At 50.4% G+C, this 26706-nt stretch overlaps 1 protein-coding gene across 11 annotated transcripts in view; it reads left to right on the top strand.

Annotated features, from left to right (window-relative positions):
* KIDINS220 (kinase D interacting substrate 220) overlaps nt 1-26706 on the top strand; it is a 76474-nt gene that overhangs the window by 17820 nt on the left and 31948 nt on the right. For all 11 annotated transcript variants that reach the window (XM_053666868.1, XM_053666865.1, XM_053666862.1 and 8 more), the window contains exons 7-22: nt 2055-2153; nt 3868-4065; nt 6381-6479; nt 6744-6842; nt 8116-8214; nt 8974-9151; nt 11781-11945; nt 12815-12994; nt 13759-13924; nt 14406-14557; nt 14722-15011; nt 16151-16291; nt 16986-17229; nt 17392-17480; nt 18812-18956; nt 20075-20237. In XM_053666868.1, coding sequence (XP_053522843.1) covers nt 2055-2153; nt 3868-4065; nt 6381-6479; nt 6744-6842; nt 8116-8214; nt 8974-9151; nt 11781-11945; nt 12815-12994; nt 13759-13924; nt 14406-14557; nt 14722-15011; nt 16151-16291; nt 16986-17229; nt 17392-17480; nt 18812-18956; nt 20075-20237 — 2507 coding nt within the window. The remainder of the gene's footprint in view (nt 1-2054; nt 2154-3867; nt 4066-6380; nt 6480-6743; nt 6843-8115; nt 8215-8973; nt 9152-11780; nt 11946-12814; nt 12995-13758; nt 13925-14405; nt 14558-14721; nt 15012-16150; nt 16292-16985; nt 17230-17391; nt 17481-18811; nt 18957-20074; nt 20238-26706) is intronic.

The following is a 26706-nucleotide window of genomic DNA, read 5'->3' as shown; positions in this document are numbered from 1 at the left end:
ACTTCTAAAATTCAAGTTCTCTCTCTCTCATGCTTAACGTCCTGAAGACACCAACCCCTGGTTTGACGTGTGAACATGGGCCTTGAGTCCGTTTCTGCCCCTTCCCTGCTCTCTGCACCCCAAACGGCCTTGTGAACAGAATCTTACGAGGATGGCTTGTTGGGAAAGTTTCTGAGGATAAGAGAGTTTGTAGGAAGAGGGAATAAAGGAGAAAAGACGGGTGATGTGGGAGGAGATCATTGGCTATGTTTCTGGGTGAAACCAGGAAAATAGGATCCTCATTGCACAGGGAGGGATTAAATTTATTGGGGGTCGGAGCCCAGGAGACGGGGGAAAACAGAGAGACTTGTTGAGGTGGTTCTGAGTGCTGCCCCAGGAATGTCTGCCAGGCGTCTGGGTGAGATGGGAAGCCTTCGGTGTTGAGAGGGAGGGGGCCCGGTGAGGAGGGCCAGGGGCTGGGGCCCCAATGCCGCCCGGCGCTCCTCTGTGAACAGGGAAAGTGACGGGCAGCAGGTGTTCCAAGGATGGGCGTGCGACCACACTCTCTTTGAAGGTGTCCGAGGTTTTTGATTTGTAGACTTAGGGAAGGTGTTTCAGCCAGAGAAGATGTTATTCATGAAGGAAGAGGCTAGAAAAGAATTTAATTCTGAGAAAAGATAGATGCAAGAGAGAAACTAGCAAGTTTCTGGAGGATTCCTTATTCTGTCTAAGCCTACCCCAAGGCCATGGCCTTGACCACTGCCCTCCTCTCCTATGTCCCACCCTTCCTTCATTAGGCTCCTGCCCCCAAGGACTGTACTGGCAGCCTCGGGTTCTGGCTGTCCTGAGGCCCTGTCCCTCAAGAGCCCCAGGCTACAGCTTTCAACAGTTTGGTTCCCTAGATGTTTGCTGTCCAGGGCTGTCCAACCTTTTGGTGCCTCTGGGCCAGGCTGGAAGAAGAAGAGTTGTCTTGGGGCCACACATCAAATACACAAATACTAATGAAAACTGGTGGGCGAACAGAAAGGTTTTAAGTCAGTTCATGGTTTTGTGTGGGACCATGTTCATAGCCATTGGGCCACATGTGGGCCTTGGGCCGAGGTTTGGGCACCTGAGTGGGCTGCCCGGGACAGTAGCCACCAGCCGCATGTAGCTATTTAGACTTAAATCAGTTAAAATAAGGTAAAAGAACTCAGTTTCCCAGTCAGACTTGCTACATTTCAAGTGCTTGATAGCCTCAGGTGGCTAGTGGCTACTGCAGAGTCACCAAGTCCTTGCGTCAGCACAGAAAGCTCTCCGGACGGGGCTGTGGCAGGAGCAGGCTTCACTAAGGTCCCTTTCCATCCGTGGTCTCCCGGGCAGGTGAAGGTCACGGTGGGGATTTGTGTGTCTCCTGCCTGCCAGACTCCCCAGAGGTGTAAAAACATTGCTATTTTACGTGTGATTTATATTCTTTGATGCCTTTTGAGTCATATTCCAGCAGAAGGTACTTTTCAGTGCAGTTTCTAGGCTGCAGTTCTTTTGTCAAGTACAGAGCCGATTTGGGGCCTGGGTGAGAGTGCAGACCAAAGCCAGGGTTGGCAGTTCATGGGTCCCGGTCCCCCTCTCAATGGCTCTGTGACCTTGAGCCTGTACCTAACTTCTCAGGGCCTCATTTGCCTTGGCGGGAAAGTGGGACACTGCCCCTCCGGCTTATTCTTGTGATGAAGAGTCCGTGAGTCTACAGTAGAGTGGTTCCAGCTGTTTTGCCTGTAGTCAGACTGTTGAACTTTTGATTATATTTCACAAGATATGGGAAGCAACAAAAGTATGTTGAAAATTAGAGTGTATGACTTTATGATGGAAAAATTGTCAGTCACTGATTCTAACAGGTGAAGTCGGCTGAAAGGTGTCTCGTGCAGTGGTTAATCATCTGTTCTGGAAATATAAAACGGGGAATGGTTGAGCTGCGGTTAGAGGTGTGCCACGCAGGCGGTGGTGCAAGCGCACTCGAAGTGGGACCGGGTCAGCGTTCTCGTCGGAAGTCTCTGTTCACACACTGGCCATAACTTTAAATGTATTGTTCACTTTAATAGTACGGGACCACCCCTCTGGTTTGGGCTGCACGAAAGGGCCACCTGGAGTGTGTCAGACACTTACTGGCTTCAGGAGCTGATGTTGATCAAGAAGGAGCTGTGAGTATCTTTTCTGTTTGTAACCCCTGATGATGGAGACATGTATTTAGTTGTAAGGGAGAGAATATTTTTTCTTAATATATACCTGAGAAATTTCCCACGGTTTGTAAACAATACTTAGAAAATGATACTTAGATAAGCATTTTTTTTTTTGCTGTTATCCTGGTTAATATGTTATAGATACTACGTACTGTAAATTTTTGCTCTTAAGGATCTATTCCTAATGCACATAAATTTTGGGAGGCTAAAAATAAAGAGTATTGTTCAGTGATCTTAGTGTAAGTTATTAGTCTCAAATCAAATAGTTTGAAATACATGAATTATGGAACAGAGCTCTGTTTAAAGTTTATTTAAATTATTAAGTAAAATTAAAATCTAAAATTTACTTAAATTTAAAAAATAATACTGTAATTTTTGTATATTCTTAACTGTGAGTTATTTTTGTTTTTCAATAGAGAGATTTAAAATATCAGAAATCTGTGGTCAGAACCTAGAAAGCTTTACAGTTGGTTCAGATACAACCAACTCACAGTTGTTAACTGCTTCCTGAGTCCTGCTGTGGGGCCAGCCGGGTGAGGGACGGGCGGGGGCACTGGAGGAGCCCGCACACGCTGCTTCCCTTTGCGGTGACGGAACGTGGGCGAAGGGGGTGGCACCTGTGCATAAGGAACAGTTGCCCAGACCGCCGTCCGTGTGGGAAGTGCTGTGCGGGAGGACCGTGCAGGGCCCCAGAGGAGACGCACCGCTCCTCCCGCTGCAGGGTTGGGACGGCGAGCTCCAAACCATGCTTGCTTTCCAGCAAGGTGTCTTCCACTGTCTCCTGTCCCTGTTCCGGGCAGGAGCTCCAAATGCAGACCTCAGGGAGTATGTGACGTTTTAGTGCTGGTGGAGACCACGTGGTTCACAGACAGCACAGAAGTCACCCCAGTGACTCGCTTCATCTCCGGACAGTGTGGCGAGTGGATGAGTGGCGGGGCCGTGTGGACAGCGACTGCTGAGCCACAGAGCAGGCTGGGTGGGCTAGCTCCCTGAGCGAGAGGGCGGGGCTGCACCCTAGGGGTGGAGCTGCGCACTGGACCGGCTCTCCCAGTGAGGGCGCTGTCTCACAGCAGAGCAAAACCTGCAGAAGTGACTTTAATACTTGTAGTAATGAGGCAGACTCTTCTGTTAGGTGATTCATGGTTATAAATCAGAAGTGCAGTTTTTAAAAGAGCAGCTGAAGTAAGAGTCTTCGAAAATGGGGTTTCCAGGTCACAGTCAAAGACAGCAGACTACATTGTACTTTTATGAAAATATCCTGTAGGCATTGGGTCATTGTTTTCAGCTTTTCCCCGCAGGTTTTGTTGAAGAGCATTCTTTGTTGGGTCTGAAAGACTGTACTTGGGATTATTTAGTGTAGAATGAATTCGATTTTGAGTCACCTTGTCAACCCTGTGAGACCTCATCACGTTGTGGAGAGGGCGTCGCTGCAGTGAGCCCCTTTCAGGGCTGCATGCAGAGAGCTGAAGGGCGGGCAGTGCTGGTGACCCGGTGGGTGGTCTCGCTTCAGAAGTGCAAATGCGCCTCTTTTTGGTATGCTTCCAGGTACTTACATATTGACATTCATTGCCAGAAATAATAAGCCACCTCCTTGCGAACATCAGTTTTATTATTATGGCACTAACCATATGTTTTCTAGGACATGCTGACTTCTCGGTCTTCTCTCTGCATGTAGAACTCAATGACTGCACTTATTGTGGCTGTGAAAGGGGGCTACACACAGTCGGTAAAGGAGATTTTGAAGAGGGGCCCCAACGTGAATCTGACGGACAAGGACGGAAACACAGCCTTGATGATCGCGTCGAAGGAGGGGCACACGGAGATCGTGCAGGACCTGCTGGACGCCGGGACCTACGTGAACATGCCTGACAGGGTAGGCCACCCGCGTGTCTTCCAGGGGTGACGTTGCTGGAGGACAACCTCAATAACGTCTCCCCCTGCACGACCCTGCGTGATGGTGACGCACTTTGTCTTAAGACAAGTCTTATCTCCACCTTTAGCCCCAGTGAGTCAAAGATTGTTCCGTCGTTGCAACAGGTGTTCTTTTGTCAGTGATGTTGGTATTGAGAATGTCATGTGCTGTTAGTCTGTGACTGTCCTTGACGTGTATCGCCGTGGATGTTCCTCATGGCCTCTGGGCTTCAAGTGCCTCCCTTTCCGCTTAGAATTTTCCGATTCTGTCCCTTCTCAGAAGTCTACACTTGCGTATACAACTCCACGTGAACTCTCTGCTTGAATGGGCTTTTTCAAAAAGATTTTACTTATTTATATTTAGGGTGAGGGGAAAGGAGGGAGGAAGAGAGGGAGAGAAACACCGATGTGTGGTAGCCTCTTGTGCGCCCCTTCCCCCAGTCCCAGGCCTGTGCCTAGACTGGGAACCGAACTGGTGACCCTTTGGTTGAGTGGCTCAGGCCCACACTCACTCCGCTGAGCCGCACCAGCCAGGGCTTCAATGGGCTTCTTAAACTTTCAGCCAGGTAGACGTTTTGTTTGTTCCTTCCCAGCCCGCTTTCCCTCAGTCTTTTCCATTGGTAAATGGCAGCACCTCCAACCCGTGGTTGAAGCCGCATGTCCTGCGCGATAGCCTCGATTCCTCGCAACGTCTGACTCTCCAGCAGGTTCCACTGGGCCTGCCCCCAGAACAGCCTTCCTCTGTGCACATCCCTTCATGTCCAGGGCCACCTCCCAAGTGCAAGTCCCCGTCTCCCACTGTGGGGCCAAAAGCGTCTTGACTGGGTTCTTTTGTTGGCTCTGATGTACTAGTAGTCCTTAAAGCTATGAGTTTGACGTGTGCTCCTGTAGTGAGACCACCCGGGCTTCCTCCTGCACGTGGGGAGCCATTGCACCTTCAGTGTGGGAGTCCCGCGTGACCTGTTGGCCGCTCTTTGTCCCCATGTGTTTCCAGTCCTCTCCTCCTCACTCCTGTTCAGCAGCATGCGGCCCCGTGGGCGTGTCCATGTTCTGGAACACGCAGATCTTGTGACTGCCCCAGGGCCTGCACCCCAGCTGTGCTCTGCCGGGACGCTGCCCTCTCTGACCCTGCTGGGGCCTGCTCCCGCTCCGGCCCCCGTCCCCGCCAGCCAGTGCCTCCGCAGAAGCATCTACTGCTGCCCTGCCACCCGCCCCCCCCCCCGCAGCCGCGTCTCATCACTGTAGTTTCATTTATTTCCACGGTAACCGCTGGTTTTACGTTTGTTTCCCTGTGTCACCTGTCTCCTCTGGACTGTCCATTCTCACAGAGACAGGACCTTGTCTTTCCGGTGTCCCTGTGCCTAGATTGCGTGGCATGTAGCAGTGAAGCGTCTGTAACCTCATGCTCTTTGCTGGTCTGGAGCCACATCAGGGCTGACATCCTCCACTAGCATGTGCCTTGGCTTGTTTCTGCTTCCAATGCGGTGGTTCAGATGCGACACCATGGCACCGTACGCGGAACCCCCAAGGACCCAGACCCTGTTTTGTAGCCCATGGGTCCACTGGGACTGAGCTGGGCACAGCTCACAGACTCGGCCAGCCTGTGTCCCTCCAGCTGACGTGTGATGTAGCAGTTAGGAAAACGCCCATCGCTGAAGTAGCCATTCCCATGAGGCAGTGGGAAGATATAATTAATAATGATTATTGCTTGATGAACATAATTTCAGGGCAAAGAGATGTTCTTATACGGTAATGGGCACCCTGGGGCCTGTTGTGGGGCTGAGTCCGGCTTCTGCACGGTTGCCCTCCAATGCCAGGCGCCGGAATGGGGTGGCCACTCCGCAGGCCACCTCCCCCCCCCAGACAGGGCGCCTCCTCGCAGCTCCTCCTCCAGAAACCTCGACTTCTACGTGCAGTGCCATCCCGGGGGCTTGTGTTGCGTCATTTCCGGGCCTTCTTGCGGTTTGTTGACAACCGTGGTGTCATCTCTCTAAATTACATGTGTCACGGAAGGTCACCTTCACAGAGGACGGCTCATCGTTCTGACGACTGGCCTTTCTGACCCTTTGTCCTGGCGTTTTGGAGTCTTCATTTGGAGGGTCACAGTCTTCTGTCTCTCTCTCCAAGGGCATCAGCTAAAATTTTTCTCTTTGTTTAGAGATACCTTTTTCCCAAGAAATTTTCAGGGAAAACCTGTTTCATTAACACATGACTAGCCTTGACTTCCCCCTGGTGTTTGTCCTCATTGTGAACTCACCCGTTCTCTCGTCTCGGCAGAGTGGAGACACCGTGCTGATTGGAGCCGTCAGAGGTGGTCACGTGGAAATCGTGCGAGCGCTTCTCCAAAAGTACGCTGACATAGACATTCGGGGGCAGGTACGTGTGACCACTGCGCCATCGGTGGTGTCTGGGTCTGGTGGCTTGCCCGTGCCGGCCGATCTTGATGTCACTCCACTGACTGCTCTGCAGAGACCGACTTGTGGGCACTAGTGGGTACAGTGAGTGCCCGAATGGCCCCGTGTCACTGCATGGCTGTGGGACCTCTGCATTGACGCCACTAGTTGTTCACGTTCACGTGCAGCAGTGTTTACGTGCTCTGTCTCCCGGGAGCCAATGCTGATTTTTCCCTTTATGATGCAGGACAACAAAACAGCTTTGTACTGGGCTGTGGAGAAAGGGAACGCGACGATGGTGAGGGACATCTTGCAGTGCAACCCGGACACGGAGATCTGCACCAAGGTACAGGCTCTCGGCCCCCTGGGCTGGCCAGATGCCGGCAGACGGCCCTGCGGGGGTCTTTGTGCCCGTCCTTGCCCAGTGTCCGCATCACACTGATCTCGCTGGTGACGTGCTGCGTTGAATGGAAGAGCGACTCTGTATCCTTTCAGGAGTGCGCATTCACAGGAAAATACGGTGTGCAGTTCAGTGCCTTAGGTAACTGTGTCCAGAGCGCACAGCCCCAGCTCTCGTCAGCTGTGGACAGGTCATCTCCCCAGCGTTCCTTTACACGCCCGTCGTGCGGGACACAGAGCCGATTGCTGTCCGAAGGCCACTGAGGGTGGCTGTGGGTGTCCAGACTGGCCCTGTCCAGTCTCGGTTTCTCAGAGCCCATGAAAACAGAAACCCACATCAGACGCAGTGGTTGTGCCTGGCCTTGTGCGTGAAGTTTTCTGTGGGGAAGAGATACTTGGAATTTTAGAGCGAAATGGCAGGAACTCTTCATGCAGAAAACAAAGTTGAGGAGTCACCCGTAAGAAAAGGCTGTTTGATCTGCTACAGATGGGGACGAGCGTCTTTCTACACCAGCGGTGGGAACTCGGTGCCCAGGCAGAAAGGTCCCTGGGCCGTCTGCTGGTGTGCAGGCGGCCCCTGGTCATCATTTGCTTTCTCTGTGGACCGTGTCTCGGCCACTGTAACCACCCAGGTTTCCGACCAGGTTTCCCTCCCAGCTCAGTGCTGAACTGTGGTCTCTTCTCATTTCTCTTGGTTTTTAAAGGAATCACAAAAGCGTACTGCCGTATCAGATTGTTCTCCCTGCTGCACACAGGCCTTTGTAAAAGGGCACGGAAAATAGAAGCAATGCAGGTGTAGATGTTGCGAAAATCTAGACACCGGCCTGCCTGGACCCGGGCAGCTGGGCTGTGGTCGGCTGGGAGGCCATGGGGAGAAAAGATGTCATCTCTGGAGGCATTGCCCAGACGTCTGCGTGGGACCGGGGGCAAGGGGTGGGGGGCAGCAAGGGCCAGTGCCCTGTGGCCAGAAGTGGCAACAAGGCAGCGGGTCACATCCCGTGCTTGGCTGAGTGACATCAGATTATTTTGATATAAAAGAATGGTTGTGAAAGGAAAAGCAGTTTTCTTGTTAGTTTGCACAAGTCTGTTTTCTTGGGAATATCGTCAACGTAGACGGGGACCAGAGTCAGATCACTGAGTCCTGCACATGTGTTTGTGTGACTTGGAACAGTCGGGAGGAGCGCTCTCAGTCTGGCGAACTTCCGTACATGTGTTCACAGGATGGCGAGACGCCACTGATAAAGGCCACCAAGATGAGGAGCATTGAAGTGGTGGAGCTGCTGCTGGACAAAGGCGCTAAGGTGTCGGCTGTGGACAGGGTGAGGCACCTGTGTGCGGGGACCCGGTCTGGAAGGTGGTTGGGGGGCTGACCTGTTCGTCTGGTGGACAAGGGGTCAGATTGCAATGGCGCGGGGAGAGGTCACTTGCCAGCGCCCTCTGTGTGGGACCCCCAGGGCCGCAGCCGTTTCCTGGCGGTTCCTGCGTGCTGAGCTGAGGGGATGGGGATGGGCTCCATGTGCTAGCAGGGGAGCTGCTTCGGATGGAGCCGTGGAGCCAGTGGGGGCTGCGGAGAGCATTGTGGGTGGGGGACGTGGGAGTGCAAAGCTTCCTGCAGATGCACAGCCGGGAAGACTCTCAACGCAGTGGGCATCGCTGTGCCCGCAGGAGAGGGGCTCCATTCCACGCCCAGGCTCTGCTGCTGCTCCCTCACGTTAGGCCGGGCAGCGGTGCGGGTCATGGAATTTCCAGGCAGGGGAGGGGTCTGCACGTCAGAACCTGAGCTGGTGTCTGCGGGCAACCAGTGCTAGAGGGGACCGCCCGGGAGGGCTGCGGGGGTGGGGGTGACCTTCATTTCGGAGGGCTCTGGGGGACATTGTTCCCGAGGAAAGCTAGGTAAGGAGTGGGAGAAAGAAATTGCAGGGAAAATCTGAGATAAAGCCCACAGTATTTGTGTACTCCACGTGAAAGATGTGAGGAGTTCAGATTTTCAGTTCTTTTACAGAAACAGGGCAGCCGTTCCTCTGCATGTTCGACACTTAAAAATATGAGGGCTTGCGTTGCCTGCCACTGTCTTACAGAAAGGGGACACGCCCTTGCACATCGCCATCCGTGGGAGGAGTCGGAAGCTGGCGGAACTCCTCTTACGGAACCCCAAAGACGGGAGGCTGCTTTACAGGCCCAACAAAGCGGGCGAGACGCCCTACAACATCGACTGCAGCCACCAGAAAAGCATTCTGACCCAGATATTTGGAGCCAGTGAGTGTTCGGTTTTGTTTCCCACTGAGCTTTAAAGAAGTGAGTGCTCTGTGAAGAAAGAACGTGGAGGCCAACAGCGATTCGCACCCGTCCCGTAGCTGGCAATTACCCAGGTTGAGGAAGTTGTTGTTTGTCTGGGCCGTGGCCCTCCTGGCTGAGCTCTTCCACCTCACGCCGTGGCTTTCTCAGTGCAGTGTGCGGGGAGGGACCAGGCAGCTTCTGAGACCTAAAAACCTAGCCCCTGTTTCTGAAACTTCCTGCCACCGTTCTCCCAGGTGGAATCTGTGCTTTCGGTCACAGCGTGCCCCAGGTTCTGAGTGTGGCCAAGCACCTGCCCTCTCCGCCTTTGCGGGCGCTGGGCTAGGGCCGCCCGCTCCGTCCCTGTCCCCACGAGTGCTCTCCCTGTTCACTCCCTCCCCACGGCTCCTGTCGCTGCTGCCTCTGCAGCCATGCACTGCCTGCTCTGCCTGAGCAGCGCCAGGCTCTGCCTTGTTGCACACTGCAGCGGTTGTGTTTTCTGTTCTGATGCTTACTGTATATGGCTCGGCATCCTGGTCCTTCCAGAACTTTCTCCTGTCCAGATCCCCAGTCCCTCGGGGCCTCTGGAATACGTAGTTAATGCCTTGACTGTCCATCAACCACCTTAGCACAGCAGGGTACGTGTGAGAATGTAAGCGCTCACGCGGGGTCTTCTGACACACGGAGACTCTAGTAGAGCAGTCGTTACCTGAACTGGAAAAGAGGCCTGTTAGCAACACGTGCAGCAGAGAAACCGCGGGTGGCAGTGGAATCCGCCACCTTCCCCTTCGGCTTCTCACTGCACGTCGTCTGCAAAACACTGTGAATTATAATAGTACACACTCATTAAATTTCAGGAACGAAGACACAAGTACAGTATCAACGGGACAAATCTCCCCATCCCCTGTCGCCTAACTCCTAATGGTTTGAATGGCCCTCCCAACATTTTTGCATTTCAAAAAATATTTTATGCCATATCTATAACGTTAAAAAAATCAGGTTGTACCATATTATAAAAGATTTTAATAATGAACTGAACCATATTTTAATGGTATAATCTTTTATTTGTAGTATTTTAATAGTGCATACAGGTCTCCGTCGATGAATATTTGGTTTGTTTTGCTGTTAAAACTGGCGCTGCCCTGAACATCTTTATACACATGTCCAATAACTCTTACTGTAGGGTTCTTTTCTTAGAATAAACTCCCCAAAGTAGAGCTGGCCGGTCAGCACATGTTCGCAGCTTTAGTAGACTTTCCCAAATGGCCGGAGCGCTGCCCCCTTCTTCGGCCGCATGCGGAGCGCTCAGTTTCCCAGGGCAGTTACTGTGGGGTTGCCGTCCTGTCCTGTGTTCCTGGCTGTGTTTTTTGCCGTTTTCCTCTTTCTATTTCTTAGCCAGTTTTCCTCTTTCTATTTCCTCTTTGTATTCTTAGCCAACGTGTTTCCTGAGTTTTTAGTGTTTTTAAAAATGGACTTAAGTGTCTTTGTGCATTGCGGGTACTGATCTAGCACAGCTATTGCACCCCTGCCCCAGCTCGTTCTGTGTTTATGGTGGTGGGTTCTTATTCCTTGTCCAGACGCTACACATTTCTTTTTAGTTCGTCACCCTTTTCCTGCGGTTCTGGGTTTAGTATTCTGTTGAGAAAGGCTTTTTCCAAGGAAAGATTCAAAAATTTTATTCTGCCCTCGCTGGAGTGGCTCAGTGGATTGAATGCCAGCCTATAAACCAAAGGGTCGCTGGTTTGATTCCCAGTCAGGGCACATGCCTGGGTTGCAGGCCAGGTCCCAGTAGGGGGCGCACGAGAAGCAACCACACATTGATGTTTCTCTCCCCCTCCTTCCCTTCCCCTCTCTCTAAAATAAACAAATAATTTTTAAAAGTTTTTTCTCCTAGTATTTTTATGGTTTTACATGTAGGTTTTTTAATGTTTTAGAAACTTACTTTTATTATATAAGGTATGAGATACATGAAGTAGTAATTTTACTTTTTAGAAAATGGATGTCTAACTTTTTAATACCACTTACTAATTTGTACTTTTTCCGCTGATTTGAAATGAACACATGTTCGTATCCTGTGTGAGTTCTGTGGTGCTTTAGTTACTGTAGCTTTATGGACAACTACTTTTTGGTGGTCTTTAAATTTTTTTCTTAGCTACTCTTACATGTTTTTGCTTTTCAGTTTTTCACAACATTCTTTGGTTTTTTTACTGGAATTGTCTTAAAGTAATAGATTAATTTGGGGAGAACTGATGACTTGAGCCTTTCTGCCTGGAACCGTGGGGTGTCTCCTCTTCTTGTGGATTAACCATGATCTTCAGTAACTTTTTTTGTAGGTTTGTTTATGTAGCTGTTACACAAATTGAATTTGTTCCCACGCACTGCTTTCTGTTTTAATCATGTTGTATTGGTTCTAAAATGTACCCTGTTCCACATTTCAGCATCTCTGAAATTGAATTGTATCTTATAATTGATGTCAGCAGGTATCTCAAGTTCCGTAACATATGGTATTTAGGACTACCTGAACCTGTTTTTACACAGGTCTAACCATTTCAAATAAGTTTTTTCTCTAATTAAACAGTAGATGAGAACTGACCTCTCCCTTTGACCCCAGGACACTTGTCCCCCACGGAGACGGACGGGGACATGCTGGGCTATGACCTGTACAGCAGTGCCCTGGCGGACATCCTCAGCGAGCCCACTATGCAGCCGCCCATTTGCGTGGGGCTCTACGCCCAGTGGGGGAGCGGGAAGTCCTTCCTGCTCAAGAAGCTGGAGGGTAAGGCGCTGTTTGCACGGTCTGGTGGGTTCACGTTCTGCGAGTGAAGGAAAACAGAGTTCTGAGTATGGGCACGTGTGTTACACGGTGCACCAGGTTGAGAGTCGTGGGGCTCGTCAGTCCTCCGCGCTCGTTTAGGTTCTTTCTGAGACAAAGGCCCGCTGTGTTCTGACCCATTGACCCCGTGGTGGCAGTTTCTGCCTGTGCCACCGCAGTCCCCACGTCCAGCGCCCCTCGTGCCCTGATGCCACTCGTGCCCACTCCGTGCCGCTTGCTATTGCAGACGGACCAGACGCTCTTCCGTGGCTGGTCCCTGTGTTAGGAGCTCCCTAGACGGCTCCCCTTCCCGCCTCCAGACACCCACGTCTTTGCTCGGCAAGACCTCACTCGTTCCTCAGGGAGGGGTTTCAGCACTGCCCAGGGTTTCTACCAGGTTTCGTAGCAAGAACGACTTGTGTAAGGCTCACCTGGGCTCGACACCCCCTCCGCAGTGGGATTGGAGGGCGCAGTGTGGTGGGGGGTGTGCAGTGGGGACACAGCAGGGTCACCATTTCCGGTGTCCCATGCACAGACAGTATCTTGCTGCTCGTGAGGCAAACCTCAGCAAATTGGTATCAGCAGAGCCTCCGCCGACAGGAGCTCCTGGAGAAGGATTTTGTGCATCTTCCACAGGAAGCAGGAGAGTGGGTTGGACAGGCAGGTGCCCCTCGGGAATGGGACTCTTACGTCGGTCACGGGAGATCGTTGGTTTCGCCCAGGATATAGTCAGGGCCCAGTAACTGTTCATGTTCAAATGAGGAGCTTCCAGATGGAGTTGGGGGCCGTGTTGCGGAAACCGGGAGTGATGCTTCCACACTGTTTCTCTCCAGACGAAATGAAGACTTTCGCAGGACAGCAGATCGAGCCTCTTTTCCAGTTCTCCTGGCTGATAGTGTTCCTGACGCTGATGCTCTGTGGCGGGCTCGGGTTGCTGTTCGCCTTCACGGTCGACCCGACCCTCGGAATAGCCGTGTCCCTGAGCTTCTTGGCGCTCTTGTACATATTTTTTAGTAAGTCTCTGCCTTTTGTGTTTTTCAAAGATGTGGAAACTATCAAGACTCATTGTTTTACTTAGAAGATTGTCTGTATCTGTCTCTTAAAACCTGTGTTTTTCATAAAGAGGTTAGAAAATCAATCTTTTTGCTGTTTTATCAGTTGGCCTAAAGGAACTGCCCACAGCCTGGGTGGAGTAGCTTTAAAACTGGTGTTCTACTTGCTAATATGGAAGCAGAACTCTGTCGTTTACTGCACTTACCCTCCTATATGTCAACTAATGACTTAAGTCTTGTCTTAAAATAAGTCTCCATAGTCATCACTGCCATGCTCTTGAACATTTTCACCATGATCGTAATTTTTATTTTATTTAAAAGCAAAGCAAAAAATGTGCTTGTGTCTATATAAGTAACACATGATCCCTGGCTTTAGGGTGTCTTCAGTTGTGAGAAAGGAAATAGATTGAGGATTGGAGGAACTGGTCATTTCAGCGGTTGTAAATAGTGATGAAGTCCGAAGTATTTACGTTGGGATCTGAACTAGGCGATGTTTCTGTCCTTATGTCGTGTTTGAGTCTGTCACCTTTTCCGTTTTCATATGCCTTCTGTGTGTTGGTGGAGGTTAATTATTTGAGGAACTTTTTCAGGTGTAATTAGGAGATAGCACAGGACATGAAAAATTGTGTAAACCTACCAGTCGTGCTTGATACTTGTTTGGAGAGAAGAGGCTGCCTGACTGACGCTTGTTTTGGATAGTTATTTTCTTTAACTGCACGTTTCAGTTGTCATTTACTTCGGTGGCCGAAGGGAAGGGGAGAGCTGGAACTGGGCCTGGGTCCTCAGCACCACGCTCGCCAGGCACGTCGGCTACTTGGAGCTGCTCCTCAAACTGATGTTCGTGAACCCGCCCGAGCTGCCGGAGCAGACCACCAAGGCCCTGCCTGTGCGGTGAGCTTCATTTCCTTCCAGTCCTCACCCAAGGGTGTATTTATGGACTTTGGGGGGGGGGGGGGGAGAAGCATCAGTCAGCTCCCTCCCGTGCACGCCCTGACCAGGGGTCACATCTGCAGCCTTGTGGTGCACGGGACAGACTGAGCCGCCTGGCCGGGGCTCGGGGCACCGCCTCCTGATCGTGAGGTTTGTTGAGATGTCTTGTTCCTTCCCAGACTCTGCCATGACCTTTTCCTCTCTGCCTTTAGTCAGAGTGCTGTGCTGCACATGACTTTGCTATTGTCTTTCCAAAGAAAAATGTTTAAGCTGTTAGAAGGGGAAGATACCTAATTTCTAGTTATCTTCCCTTCTCTGAATTTTAAACACAGTACTCGGAATGAGAGCAGTACTTGGAATGAGACGTAAGGAAGCACAGGGTAAATGATGGGTGTGGCCGCGGCTTCTGCAGTGGGCTGAGGAACATCGCTTCCCTCCCCAGGTTCCTGTTCACAGACTACAACCGGCTGTCCAGCGTGGGTGGGGAGACGTCCATGGCCGAGATGATCGCCACCCTCTCGGACGCCTGCGAGCGGGAGTTCGGCTTTTTGGCAACCAGGCTCTTTCGAGTGTTCAAGACTGAAGATACGCAGGGTAGGACTTCTCCCTCGCCCCCTTCTCCTCCTCCGTGTGTGTGTAGGGGTTCAGGGTGCGCTGCAAATGTGAACGTCAGGGCTGTCCTGCACTGTCCCTGCAGTACTCGGGCTTCCTCGGCGTTTGGGGGTGGGTGACTGGTGAGGCCGTCCGTTGTTCCGCAGGGAAGAAGAGGTGGAAGAAAACGTGCTGCCTCCCATCTTTCGTCATCTTCCTGTTCGTCGTTGGTTGCGTTATTGCTGGGGTCACCCTGCTGGCCATCTTCAGGGTCGACCCGAAGCACCTGACCGTGAATGCCATCCTCATATCCATCGCGTCTGTTGTGGGGCTAGCCTTCGTGCTGAACTGTCGAACCTGGTGGCAGGTGCTGGACTCCCTCCTGAATTCCCAAAGGAAGCGCCTCCACAGCGCTGCTTCCAAGCTGCACAAGCTGAAAAGCGAGGGGTTCATGAAAGTAAGCGCTCGGTGGCTGTCGGGGGTGGCTGTGCTGAGAGTGGGCGCCCACGGCTGCCTGCGGGCGTTTGGGCTGGGGGCGTGCACGTGCTCAGTGTTCGCATGTTGCCTTTTAGTTTCAGTCCAGGTGTTTCCTGTGGAAATGCGTATCTGAAGTGGGAGAAGTTATCATAAGAATGTGCTTTTATAAAATAGACTTTTATCAGATGTCAAAGCATTAGCAGACTGGTTACTTCACAGGTGGTAATTCCTACCTAATAATGTGGGTTCCTCCAGAGCAGCGATTTTCAGCTGGTGCGCTGCAAAAACTTGGCTCTTTAGTCAGGGGCACTGACCTCTTTTCCCTTAGATTGTCAAATAAAAAAATAACAGCCAACACCATAGCCATGCAGTGGGAAAGCCCTGTCTTGAACCACAAACATACAGGTCATATAACGGAGTTGCATCTTATTGGTCTCATCACATAATAAGGCTGCATCTGATTGGTTAATTTTTGGTACCAGAAATCTTAATGTGCAAGTATAGGCACTTGATTTTTTTTTTTAAAGTTACTTTGGAGCAAAAAGAGTAGGTAATTACTATTATTTTTGTATAAATCAAAGTTACACCTTTTTTTTGTCAGATCAGCCAAAAACTAAGTATTTCATGATGTACCACGAAACTTTAGTAATTAGTTGATGTGTCCTGTGAATTGAACGAGGCTGGAAGCTGCCGCCCTAGAGCCTGGTGGAATGAGCAGCCTGAACCGCCAAGAGAGAAAATAGGGTCGCTCTTCAGAACTCAAGGGACTGAGCGCAGCATCTGCCGCGCTGCCGTCGGTCAAGGCCATGTGCTGTCCGCCACCTGCAGTTGGGTCGTTCAGATTTGCACTCAGATCTCATACTTCAGACCTTCAGAGCTTGATCTTGGAAAGAAGTCACTCAACCCAGTTTAATAAAAGAACAGGCAGCGACAGGCCCTGCCTCGTTTTAAGGGGGAAACACTCCCATGTGAGTGAAGTCGCTTTGGGAAGTGTGACGGGCCCACTGCGGTTGAGGGGCACTTCGGACCCCTTTCTTCTCAGTAGGGGACTTCTGTCAGGCTCTGCAGGAAGCATGCTGGCCCCTCGTGTCTTCAGGGCTGTCTGTCCTCCCCCGGCAGGTCCTGAAGTGCGAGGTGGAGTTGATGGCCAGGATGGCGAAGACCATCGACAGCTTCACGCAGAACCAGACACGGCTGGTGGTCATCATCGACGGGCTGGATGCCTGCGAGCAGGACAGAGTGCTCCAGATGCTGGACACCGTACGTCTCCCCATCTTGAAACTTGTGACTGTCACCCATGGCAGCTGGGGGGAGTGACTTCATGAATAGCTCATTTTTCTTTTGTAACAATAACCATTTTCATGCTGACACACAGCAAGAGTGAATACCTCATCCCAAACAGCTTGAGCGAACTTTTACTCACTGGCAGAGTGGGGGCAGGGCCGGCCGGGGGAGCTCGTTATTGAAGGCTGTCCACCTCGCGTGGACTCTGGCTTTCCCTTCCCGGGGGTTAGGGCGCATGTGAGCGGGGAAGGCAGGGAGCCCACGGGGGTTCTCGTTTCATTTGGGCCCCCCGGGGCTCTCTGTGGGTGCATTGTATGCACCAGTGTGAGACTGGGCAGAGGCCAGTGTGCCCAGTGCCTTGAGTGTGTTCATGGGCGTTTCTCACATGTGCCCATCTTGCCCCTGATGTGGACCCCGTGTGTCTAAGGGCGGGCAGGGCTTGCTTGCTGTTTTCCGGGGAGACTTTGCCTCTGTCCAGTGCTGGAGGTGTGTTGGGTGCAGAACCAGACGGAGACGTCCGTAGTGTTTGCTTTCCTATGGAACGGTGCTTTGGTGGAAAACAGTTTTTAAAAACGTAGTCTTCGAAGGGCAACGCGGACTTTGAAGAAACTTCCTCTTACGCCAGGTAGCTTGACACTCGTGTCGTGAAGGTGCCCACCTTCCCCCGCAGGTCCGGGTTCTGTTTTCGAAAGGCCCCTTCATCGCCATCTTTGCGAGCGACCCGCACATCATCATCAAGGCCATCAACCAGAACCTCAGCGGCGTGCTGCGCGACTCCAACATCAACGGGCACGACTACATGCGCAACATCGTGCACCTGCCCGTCTTCCTGAACAGCCGCGGGCTGAGTGGCGCCCGGCGGCACCTGGTCTCCGCGGCCACCAACGGCGACCTTCCGTGCTCGGATGCCGCAGGTGAGGGGCAGGCTCCGCGGGGGCTTTGGGACGGGAGGGGTCTGCAGTTTCTCGTGGCGACCCACCTTGCCGCCTCGGCAAGTTTTGTCGGTGGCTCACTTCTTTCTCGCTGTCGCGTGTGACGGCCACCAGCACAGATGGCGCTCTGGTCTGTCGTTGAAGGGACCCAGGAGGACGCGGACAGAAGAGTCTCACAGGTCAGCCTTGGGGAGATGACGAAACTCGGCAGCAGGACAGCCCTCAACCGGCGGGTGAGACGCTGCTCGTTTCAAGCCATGTGTTGTGTCGCTGTCACTCAAGTAAAGTGAAGGGGGTGTCACTTTATGGTCTTTTGTGAACCACCCTCATCAAGTGACATTTGTCACTGGTTTTCCTTTCTGCTCAGTGGTTCTCAGGGAGCGTCCAAGCCTACGGCTGCAGCAGCCATGACCTCTCCCCTCCCCACCCCCGCCTGCTCCCCGCCACCTGCTCCACGGCACCGAGTTCCTGAGGGGGGTTCGTAGCCCCTTCGGCGCTCACCCGGCAGGAGACTCTGTGCTCACTCTGGCACCGCTGGCCCGAAGCAGTGGGGGGAGGTGGTGGGTCGTGGCAGGAAGGCCCCTGCTCTGGCTTCCCATTGCCTTCCTCTCCCCCCCACCCCGGGGTTTGGGGACTGGAGGGATGGCCTGCTGTACCTGCACGGTGACTGCGTGTCCCTCCCAGCTGCCTGGCTTTCCTCCCGGGACATGCTGGTTGCTCCTCTCCTAGCCCACGCCTTCACTGGCACTGGTTTTTGGGGTGTTGGGGTTTGGGGTTTTTTAAGTGTGTGATCCATATTTGGGTATTTTACATTTAAAAATGTGTCTTCAGTGACGTCTTGACATTCTGATTTTATGCCTCCCCACATGCAGTTAGGGATGCAGGATTAGTGTTATGAGTGACAGGTGATGATGCGGACTCAGCGGGGTGTGACTCACCCTTTGAATTTCTGTCCCGAGAGTTTGAACCCTGGGGTTCCCTGTGGGGGCGCCCACCATTCCCTTGGTCCATGACCTTTGAAGAGAAGACAGCTTGTTGTGCCTGTTCCTCCTCATTGAGTGGCATTTTTCTCCCCGCCCCCCATAAAGTACCTTTAATTGATTCAATTACTTTGATTTAGTGCATTGAATGCAGATGTGAGGATGGGCAGAGCAGTTGTGCCTTTTAGGTAGTTGTCACACATTAAAAAACAAAAATAAAGATGCTGAATCCTTAAAACTAGGGTGGGAGCTCTTTGCTTCGTTATTTCGGGGTCCCTGTAGACCCTGAGCTCCTACGAGAGGTGAATTGGATGCTCTTTTTATATTTCTGCTTACTTGCCATCTTCAAGGTGCCGAGCTCTCGGTAGCGGTGCAGCCACAGGTCGCACTGCCACTGAGCTGCAGCTGAGGCTGCCTCGGGCCCTCCCTTGGGGGTGGGTTGCTCCCACTCAGTCTGCAGCCTCTCCCTCCTCCACCACAGACTGAGACTGCGTCGTGGGGCTGGAAGCACGCGCTGCCCCCCAGGACGTCCCGTGTCCTCAGACAGGCAGCGCGGCTCAGTCTCCCCACTGCGGCTGTTCCAGGACACCTACCGGAGGCGGCAGATGCAGCGCACCGTCACCCGGCAGCTGTCCTTCGATCTGACCAAGCTGCTGGTGACGGAGGACTGGTTCAGTGACATAAGCCCGCAGACCATGAGGAGGCTGCTCAACATTGTTTCTGTGACAGGTGACTTGTTCCTCACCGTCTTCCCGTAGAGAGCGGCTCTGACATTACGGAGCAGTTCCGTTTCAGAGACAGGGCCCGCACTGTGCTCCTGTGTTGCCGCGGCTGACCTGCGGTGTCATCTGCGCTGAGCGCATTTTGCAAAGCCAGTGTCAGCTTTGACGACAGCAGTCAACCACCAGTTGTGCGCTGTCATTTTAAAACTTGAAGATTTAAAAAATCCTTTCTTCTCTCTCAGGCTGACTTGGGTACAAGGTAAAGACCCTGCCACTGATCTAGCAGGCCAGACCCCCTCCGAGGAGAAAGCTCACTCGAATAAGCAGAGGGGTTGTGGGGTGCAGACCTGGGGGGTGCGCGCAGACCTGGGTGGAGAGCGTCTCCATCAGCAGTCGGGAGAGGGCTGACTCGTTCACGTGGGAGCCAGAACAGTGGGTCTTGGTCAGATGCAAACCGACTGGTGACGACCAGGCACGACCAACAGCCCGTGAAACCGCAGAGCAGTGACAGCCGCCGTTCAGAGCCCCGGCTGGATGGAGGAGGACGTGACGGGGCAGGAGCAGGCGGCAGCTCTGAGAGTGCGAGGTGGCAGCTGTCCCCGGGAGAGCGTGCCCGTCATGGCCCTGCCCTGGGGCTTGAAAGCCCCGGGGACGGGCGGGACTTTGAAGAGCTGTGTGAACGAATTTTAGACACACATGACCCACCTGGGAGTGGATGTGTGGGGTCACACGCTCACGCGTGGTGAAACGGAAGGGACCGGTACGTCTGGGCCACCCTGTCCCCCGTGACCCTGTACCTTGCCGTGTGGCTGTGGGCTGCCACACGGCGGCCTGACACGCCGTGCTGCGTGTACGCAGTTGAAGCCGTGTGGTCGGCGCAGTCCCAGTGGGAAATCACATGAAAAGCGACATTAGAAGTGGCCAGGGTTGGTGGGAGCCCCAGAAGCTTCCCAGTAGAGCTTTCAGGTGGTAGCAGCTTTGACACAGTTGGTCCGTGTCTGTCGTGTAACTTAGATGGCAGGTTGCAAAGATCGAAAGTTAAATTATCAGTGAATCTGCCAGGTGTTTTGCTTAGCATAGCATCACACGTCTGTTGACTTTAAAATGTCCTTGTGCGCCTTCCAGGGCGATTGCTGAGAGCCAACCAGATTAGTTTCAACTGGGACAGGCTTGCGAGCTGGATCAACCTGACCGAGCAGTGGCCCTACCGCACCTCGTGGCTCATCCTGTATTTGGAAGAGACTGAAGGTGTTCCAGATCAGATGACATTGAAGGCCATCTATGAAAGGTACTTCAGTCTTTTCATATTTAACTTTGTCTTAGATCGAGTTCACTTTTCAGAAAAAAGTTAATGCATTTAAAGCAAAATGAATACAAAATGTTATATATAAAATGGACACTTCCAAATTCAACTAAAGTCTCTCACTAATTCCATTGTACTTCTGGAGTTTGTATTAGCACAAGTATATTACTTATCACATCTTAGAAAATTTATAGCTTTGTCCTGGCTGGTGTGGTGCAGTGGATTGAGCACTGGCCTGCAGATTGAAAGGTGGCCAGTTTGATTCCCAGTCAGGGAACCTTCCTGGGTTGTGGGCCAGGTCCCCAGTAGGGGCACAAGAGGCAGGCAATCAATGTTTCTCTCACACATCAGATGTTTCCCTCCATTTTTCCCTCCTTTCCCCTCTCTCTGAAAATAAACTAACAAAATATTTTTTTAAATGTTTAGCTTTATTTGGATATAACTGTCCCTTTTCATTGTAAGCTGTGATAAAATGTTTAATAGTCCTATTTGCTTCATGAATCCGTATGTAAAAATGCAATGCTTAAAACATTATTACTTGTTTCCATTGTATTTTTATTCTAAATGTCTTCATAGTAAGGCAGTTATATTTTCCAAATCATTAGGACAAGTATTTTCTCAGCTTCGTATATGAGGGGTTTTAGGAACCGTGAACACTGATTGGAAAACATTCCTTGAATTAAATAATAGAGGGATGTATTGTTCTTTTATATTTAGACATTTGAATACTTTAAATTTCTACTTTTGATAAAGAAATTGATTACATTTTTTGAAAGACATGCAGTTAAGGCTCAGTGAAATGCCAAGTATGTAAAATATCAGAACTAAAACTATAGTCCTCTTTGTTCACCAGAACACTTAATACCTTCAAAGTTTTCAGTCGCTACTCTAAATAAACCATCTCTTAGAGAACATAGAATAATGCAAAGGAATGTATTATAGTTTATATAATTTTATAGAACTCAGTAAAATTGAAACTACTATTTTGTGCCTGTAAATGAAATGCTAAGCCTACTGAAGCATTTAGTTTCTAGTTCGTATATCAAAAAGATTTCACACCACTCTCCCCCACTCCACAGGGCTCTTACCTTCCCTCCTCATGGGCCACGGAACCCCCTTCTCAGCGATTTCAGTAAATCTCATGGACACTAAAAAAGAAAATAGGTTTCAAATTTTTCTTTCCTTAGAATATTGTCAGCGTATGGTTTTCCTTACTTTGCAATCCCCATTTTTCATGTACAGGATTGATTTAATGTTTTTTACGTGGATAACTAGTTCGGAATTGTGGAGGCGGTTATAGGATTAGTCTACAGCTCCGAGCTCATTGTGGTTTTCTGGATTGTTCGTGCTCAGTTCAATCAGCTGTGTGAACCCAGAGCGGGTGTCCAGTAGGGGGCAGCGACACGTAACTGCCACAGGGCCTCCAGCGGCTGTGTCTGCCCTTTGATGGTTTAGAAATCTTACGAGATAATGTGATTGGTATGTTTTCTAAATAAACATGTGCATAATAACACAGATACTGTGTAATTATGAACGTTTGCTAGATGAATGCAGGTCTTATAAAACAGTTAAAATAACTTTTGAAGTTTTGACTTAACAATAATTCACATCAGCAGAGTGGGATCTACTTTTCATATGGTTATTTTTACACAAAGCCCTCATTGGCGTGGACAGGTAGTCCTTTGACACCTTCCTCTGTCCCTGAGACGTTGCGGTGGTTTCTGTGTAAATACAAATATATCAGAGAACAAGGGCGAGTCTTCATTTGGGAACTGTGAACTGGTGCTTGTGTTTCATTTTGCCCAGACCGCTCGGTGTTGCTCTGAGGGCATGTGCTGTGTCTCAGGACCTTGGCAAATGGGAAGGAGAGCTGGGTGTCCATCTTGGGGCTGGGGGGAGGGGGGCTGCTCACATTGGCAACGGCCCCTTGCAGTGTGTGCCCCAGCCCGCCCTCCCCAGTGCCAGGCTCACCTCTCCGTGCCTGAGTGCTCCTCGTGGGTTTTTACAGGCTCAGGGACGTGCTTGGAGTGGGACCATGGTGTCAGCAAAGATGAATGTGGTTCAGAGAGTTCTGGAGTTCGCAAAGTCACTCAGCTCTTTTAGCCGAGCTCTTTCCGTCCAGCTCCCGGAGCTCTTGCCATTTAAACTACCTGTGCCCAGCCAGTCTGTGAGGTGGACGGAGAAGGGGTAGCAGGAGGAGGGACATCGGTGTGAGATAGAGACTCCTTTTGGTTGCCTCTCGCACACCCTCGCTGGGAACCAAACCCAGAAATGTGCCCTGGCCAAGAATTGAACTGTGACCTTTCGGTTTGCAGGACAATGCCCAACCCACTGAGCCACACCTGTTAGGGCTCTGTTAAATTTTTCTCTGGGATGATGGCAGGAACATGGATACAAAGAGGATGAGGACTAATTTGATTTCATTTGAGAAATTGTAGTCTGAATATAACACGCCTTTCTGAAATCTTGCCTCCTTTTAAAGAAGCCAATAAATTTAATAGGAGATTTAAACATAGAAAAGTAACTTAAACTTTTGTAGGGGGAGTGTTTTGTTTAAGTAAAAATAGATTATTATAAGCCCTGGCTGGTGTAGCTCAGTGGATTGAATGCGGGCCTATGAAGCAAAGGATTACAGTTCGATGCCCAGTCAAGGCACATGCTTGGGTTGCAGGCCAGTTCCCAGTGGGGGACACATGAGAGGCAACCACACATTGATGTTTCTCTCCCACTCTTTCTCCTTCCCGTCCGCTCTCTCTAAAAATAAATAAATAAAATATTTTAAAAAATAGATTATTCTAAATTGGAGGTATATATAAGAGATGATGACTTTGTTTTGCTACTTAATTGACCCACCATTGTAGACTCCAGCCCTTGGTGGGCTTGCCATCTCTGAATGGGCTGTATTCAGGGTGATCGTGAGATGTTTGTGTTCTTTAAATAAACGCGTATGTCTTATATGCCTATAAATGCTCACAAAGAATGTTTTGTGGATGCTCTAAGGGAGAGAAAAAGACAATGTAGTAAGAACCTTTGAGCATTCATGAAGAAACGGACTCAAAATAACTGAATTTAAGGTGATTTAAATGAAAAACTATGGGAAGACAATTTGATCAACATATTGAAAGAACATAGATTGGACTGTTAAAGTAATATCAATGACTGCTTCTACGAACTGTGGTTGAGTTTTAATGCTATTGCTTGTCATTTGAATAATAAAAAGTTATTTATAGCAGACAAAAGCAGCAGTATGTAATTGATATCCATTTATTTTACTAAAGAAATCTGATTTGGTAAAAATAACCAGAAAATGGTATTTTTAACATTGTATTAGTATTTTACAAATAGTAAATTTTTAAAAAATAGTATTTTTTAAAGAAAATACTGATTTTCTTTTTATTAAAGAAATCTGATTTGGTAAAAACAATCAGAAAATAGTATTTTTAACACTGTAACAGTATTTTACAAGTAATAGTATTTTACAAGTAGTAAATTTTTAAATCCATCTACAGCCTCATTCATTTTTATGGCGATTTGTGACACATCTGCCTGCTTTATTCGGCTGGAAAAGAAAATGTTGGTTCTTAGTGTTTGGTGAAATTGCTTTGTTAAATTATTTTCTAAATTGTTCACTTTTAACACATGACATTTGATACTAACACTGGAAAGCAATTTCAGCTAATTTAGTAGAACCCTCTATAAACCATTGGAACATTGAGATGACGTACTGTTCATTCAAGATTATTTTAATTGGTACAATTACTGTAATTTTCTTGCAATTATGTGTTAAGCTAAAAGCTTTTGTCTATGTCATTTGAAGGTTTTTTTTGTTAACATACATTTAGTAAGAAGAAAGGGAGTAAAATAAAAATTGTAGATAAAGATTTTCTGTCTTTTTATTACAACATTTTAGACAATCACGGAAGTGCTTTAGCTGCGAAACTTTATTTGTAGTATTTTTCAGTACACACTTGAAGCAATGATAGAGGTTTTGAAGAGATCAATTATAAGAGTTTTCTTGAAGATGACATTTAACATTTTTGTTTTGACACTGCTTGAGAAGTCTTTTCCTTGAGATGATATAGTCAGAGTAGTTTTGTGATAAGGACAATACGAACCTTTGTTTTGTTACTAGGTTTTTGTTTATTTATTTTTTAGAGAGGGGGAGTGATGTGGAGAGGGAGAGAAACTTAGTTTGTGGTTGCCTCTCACGCGCTCCCTACTGGAGACCTGGCCCGCAACCTAGGCACGTGCCCCGACTGGGAGTCTAACCAGTGACCCTTTGGTTCATAGGCCTGTGCTCAATCCACTGAGCTACACCAGCCAAGGTGATAGATAGTGATTTTAGAAACAATTGAATATGTTTTGAGAGAGCCTGAGAATGGTAACCATCTTTCATTGCATTGAGATAGCTGTTTGTTGAATAGACAGTACAGATACCTAGTTCATAACGTTTGTATTAAATTCAGTACCTTTAAATTATTCAAATAGTGGTGTTTCTGCACGTAAGACATTTTTATAATAAAATGCACTCATGACAGCCACTTTTCAGGAGCTCAGCCCGGTCACTCCGTGGTCGTCCCCGCCTCTCCAGCTCTCACCAGCAGCCTTCCCGTAGCCTGCCCATCCTGGGGGTCGTTAGCTGGCCCCAGACCCCGCGGTGTGGCCCAGGTGTTGCACCAGTTAGTGTCCTTGCGTGTGGACCTAACCACGGGTGTGAATAGCATGGGAGGCCGGGCACTGTTAGTGCACAGTGGTGGGGAGGTCGTGTCCTTTGACCACGAAGTGTATCCTTCCCACTGGTGACTTTCAATTTCGGTTTCAGACACTGGGGTCGCTCCACACACTGTTTCACGCCTGCGGCTTTGTTTTCTGTGTGTGCAGTTCAGGGTCTTGAGCGCAGTTCTGTCTTCCTGACGCAGCGTGGCTTCTCTGCCAGTGTCCGTGCTGTCCCCAGTGTTCTTTCGTTCGTCACTCTCGGTGCATCCCTGGTCCTGCCTCCCTTCCCCGGGTGCACTTGTCTTGCTGTGCATGTACTGTACATGCTCCGTGCAGCAGGTCAGTGCTCCGTCGGCAGCGTTTGCTCTCTGTGATGATGGCCTGATCTCTGCAAACCATGAGCTGACTCTCCATGTAGGAGAGCAGTCTGAGCAGGTCTGTGGGGAAGAACATCTGAAGTCGAAATTGCCTATTTGGACAGACATAAATAGCATCCGGTATTTGCCAGGGTTATTCTGAAGTTGAGCCTTCACGCTGTGAACATGCCTGTGATTGGATGTGGTGCCGACAGTTAAAACGTGCACACCTGGTGGTGTGTTGCGTATCTGTTGCCTTCGTGGAAAGTAATTGGAAAATCCAGGTTCCTAAAGGTAAATAAAGGGGAAGGCAGAATGTTTTAGTTTATTTTGATGTAGCGGCAAATCATGTCTGCTTTGGTTTTTTGGAGGAGAGAAAATGGAACATGTTAGACTAGACGTGGGTCACTGAGTTCTGAGTTTCTGTGTTTCTGTGTCAGGCCACTGCTGTGTCACTATGGCCACCAGGCTCGCAGCAGCACCTGGATGTACAAGGGAAACCGTGGGTGGGGCTGGCATGCGCTTGCTCATTCTGAACAGAGGCATCGGGCCCCTGTCAGGGTCCAGGCGCAGATTTAGGAGCCAGATGCGGCCGTGGGCAGACAGATGCAGGTCCCTGCCCTCGGGAGCTCGTGTTGCCTGGAGTGATGGGTGGTAATGTCTGCTGTGCATGACTGCACAGCCTGTCAGGAGGCGACAGGCGTTATGGAGAAACAAAGCGTGGGCTGGAGTTGGGGAAGTGAGGAGCGCGGACTCCTCGGGGCCGGGGGCTCAGCCAGCCTCCCCGAAGAGGGAGGACTGGCCACACAGGTGCCTCTGGAAGTGGGTGTCGGCACAGGGAAGTTTGGACAGAGGCCCTGGGAAGCCAGAGGGCACTCAGCGAGGGTGGGGGTTGGAGGTGAGGTCCGGGGAGTCGGGATGCGGGGCGTGGACAGCTTTCGGAGCACCCTCTCCCAGACTTTGTCTCGGGCCCAGGCTCAGTGAGCCCCAGTGCAGGGTCTTGGACACACTGCATCCATGCTCCGCGTGCTCTCTGTGCCTGGCACGTGATCCTGTCGTGTAGGCCGGCCCGGGACAGGGGCCCTGTTGGCTGACCCAGGAGTGTGTTGTGAGGCTCCGTGCGGGGAGCTTGTGGGGGCAGGGCAGGGTGGGAAAAGGAGGGTTGGTGAGAGCTGTGTGGGAGGTGGCGGCAGTCCCATGAGTGGTGGCCTGAGTGGAGGGAGCAGCGGTGCCCAGGGAGAACGCAGGGGAGCTGAGGAAGGCGGCTGCTGTCCTGCTGCGGCGTCTGGGAGGAAGCCGGTCTCTCGGCACCTCTGCAGGGACTCAGGACTCGTGTCCCTGTGTGTCTCTGCTTCGTAATAGTTTCTCGTTTCTGAAGATAC

The sequence above is a fragment of the Artibeus jamaicensis genome, unplaced genomic scaffold (genome assembly GCF_021234435.1).
Source record: "Artibeus jamaicensis isolate MK-2021 breed Jamaican fruit bat unplaced genomic scaffold, CSHL_Jam_final contig_465, whole genome shotgun sequence".
NCBI lineage: Eukaryota > Metazoa > Chordata > Mammalia > Chiroptera > Phyllostomidae > Artibeus > Artibeus jamaicensis.
Note: the sequence above shows the minus strand (reverse complement) of the source record. Positions and strands in the feature narration are given on the sequence as shown.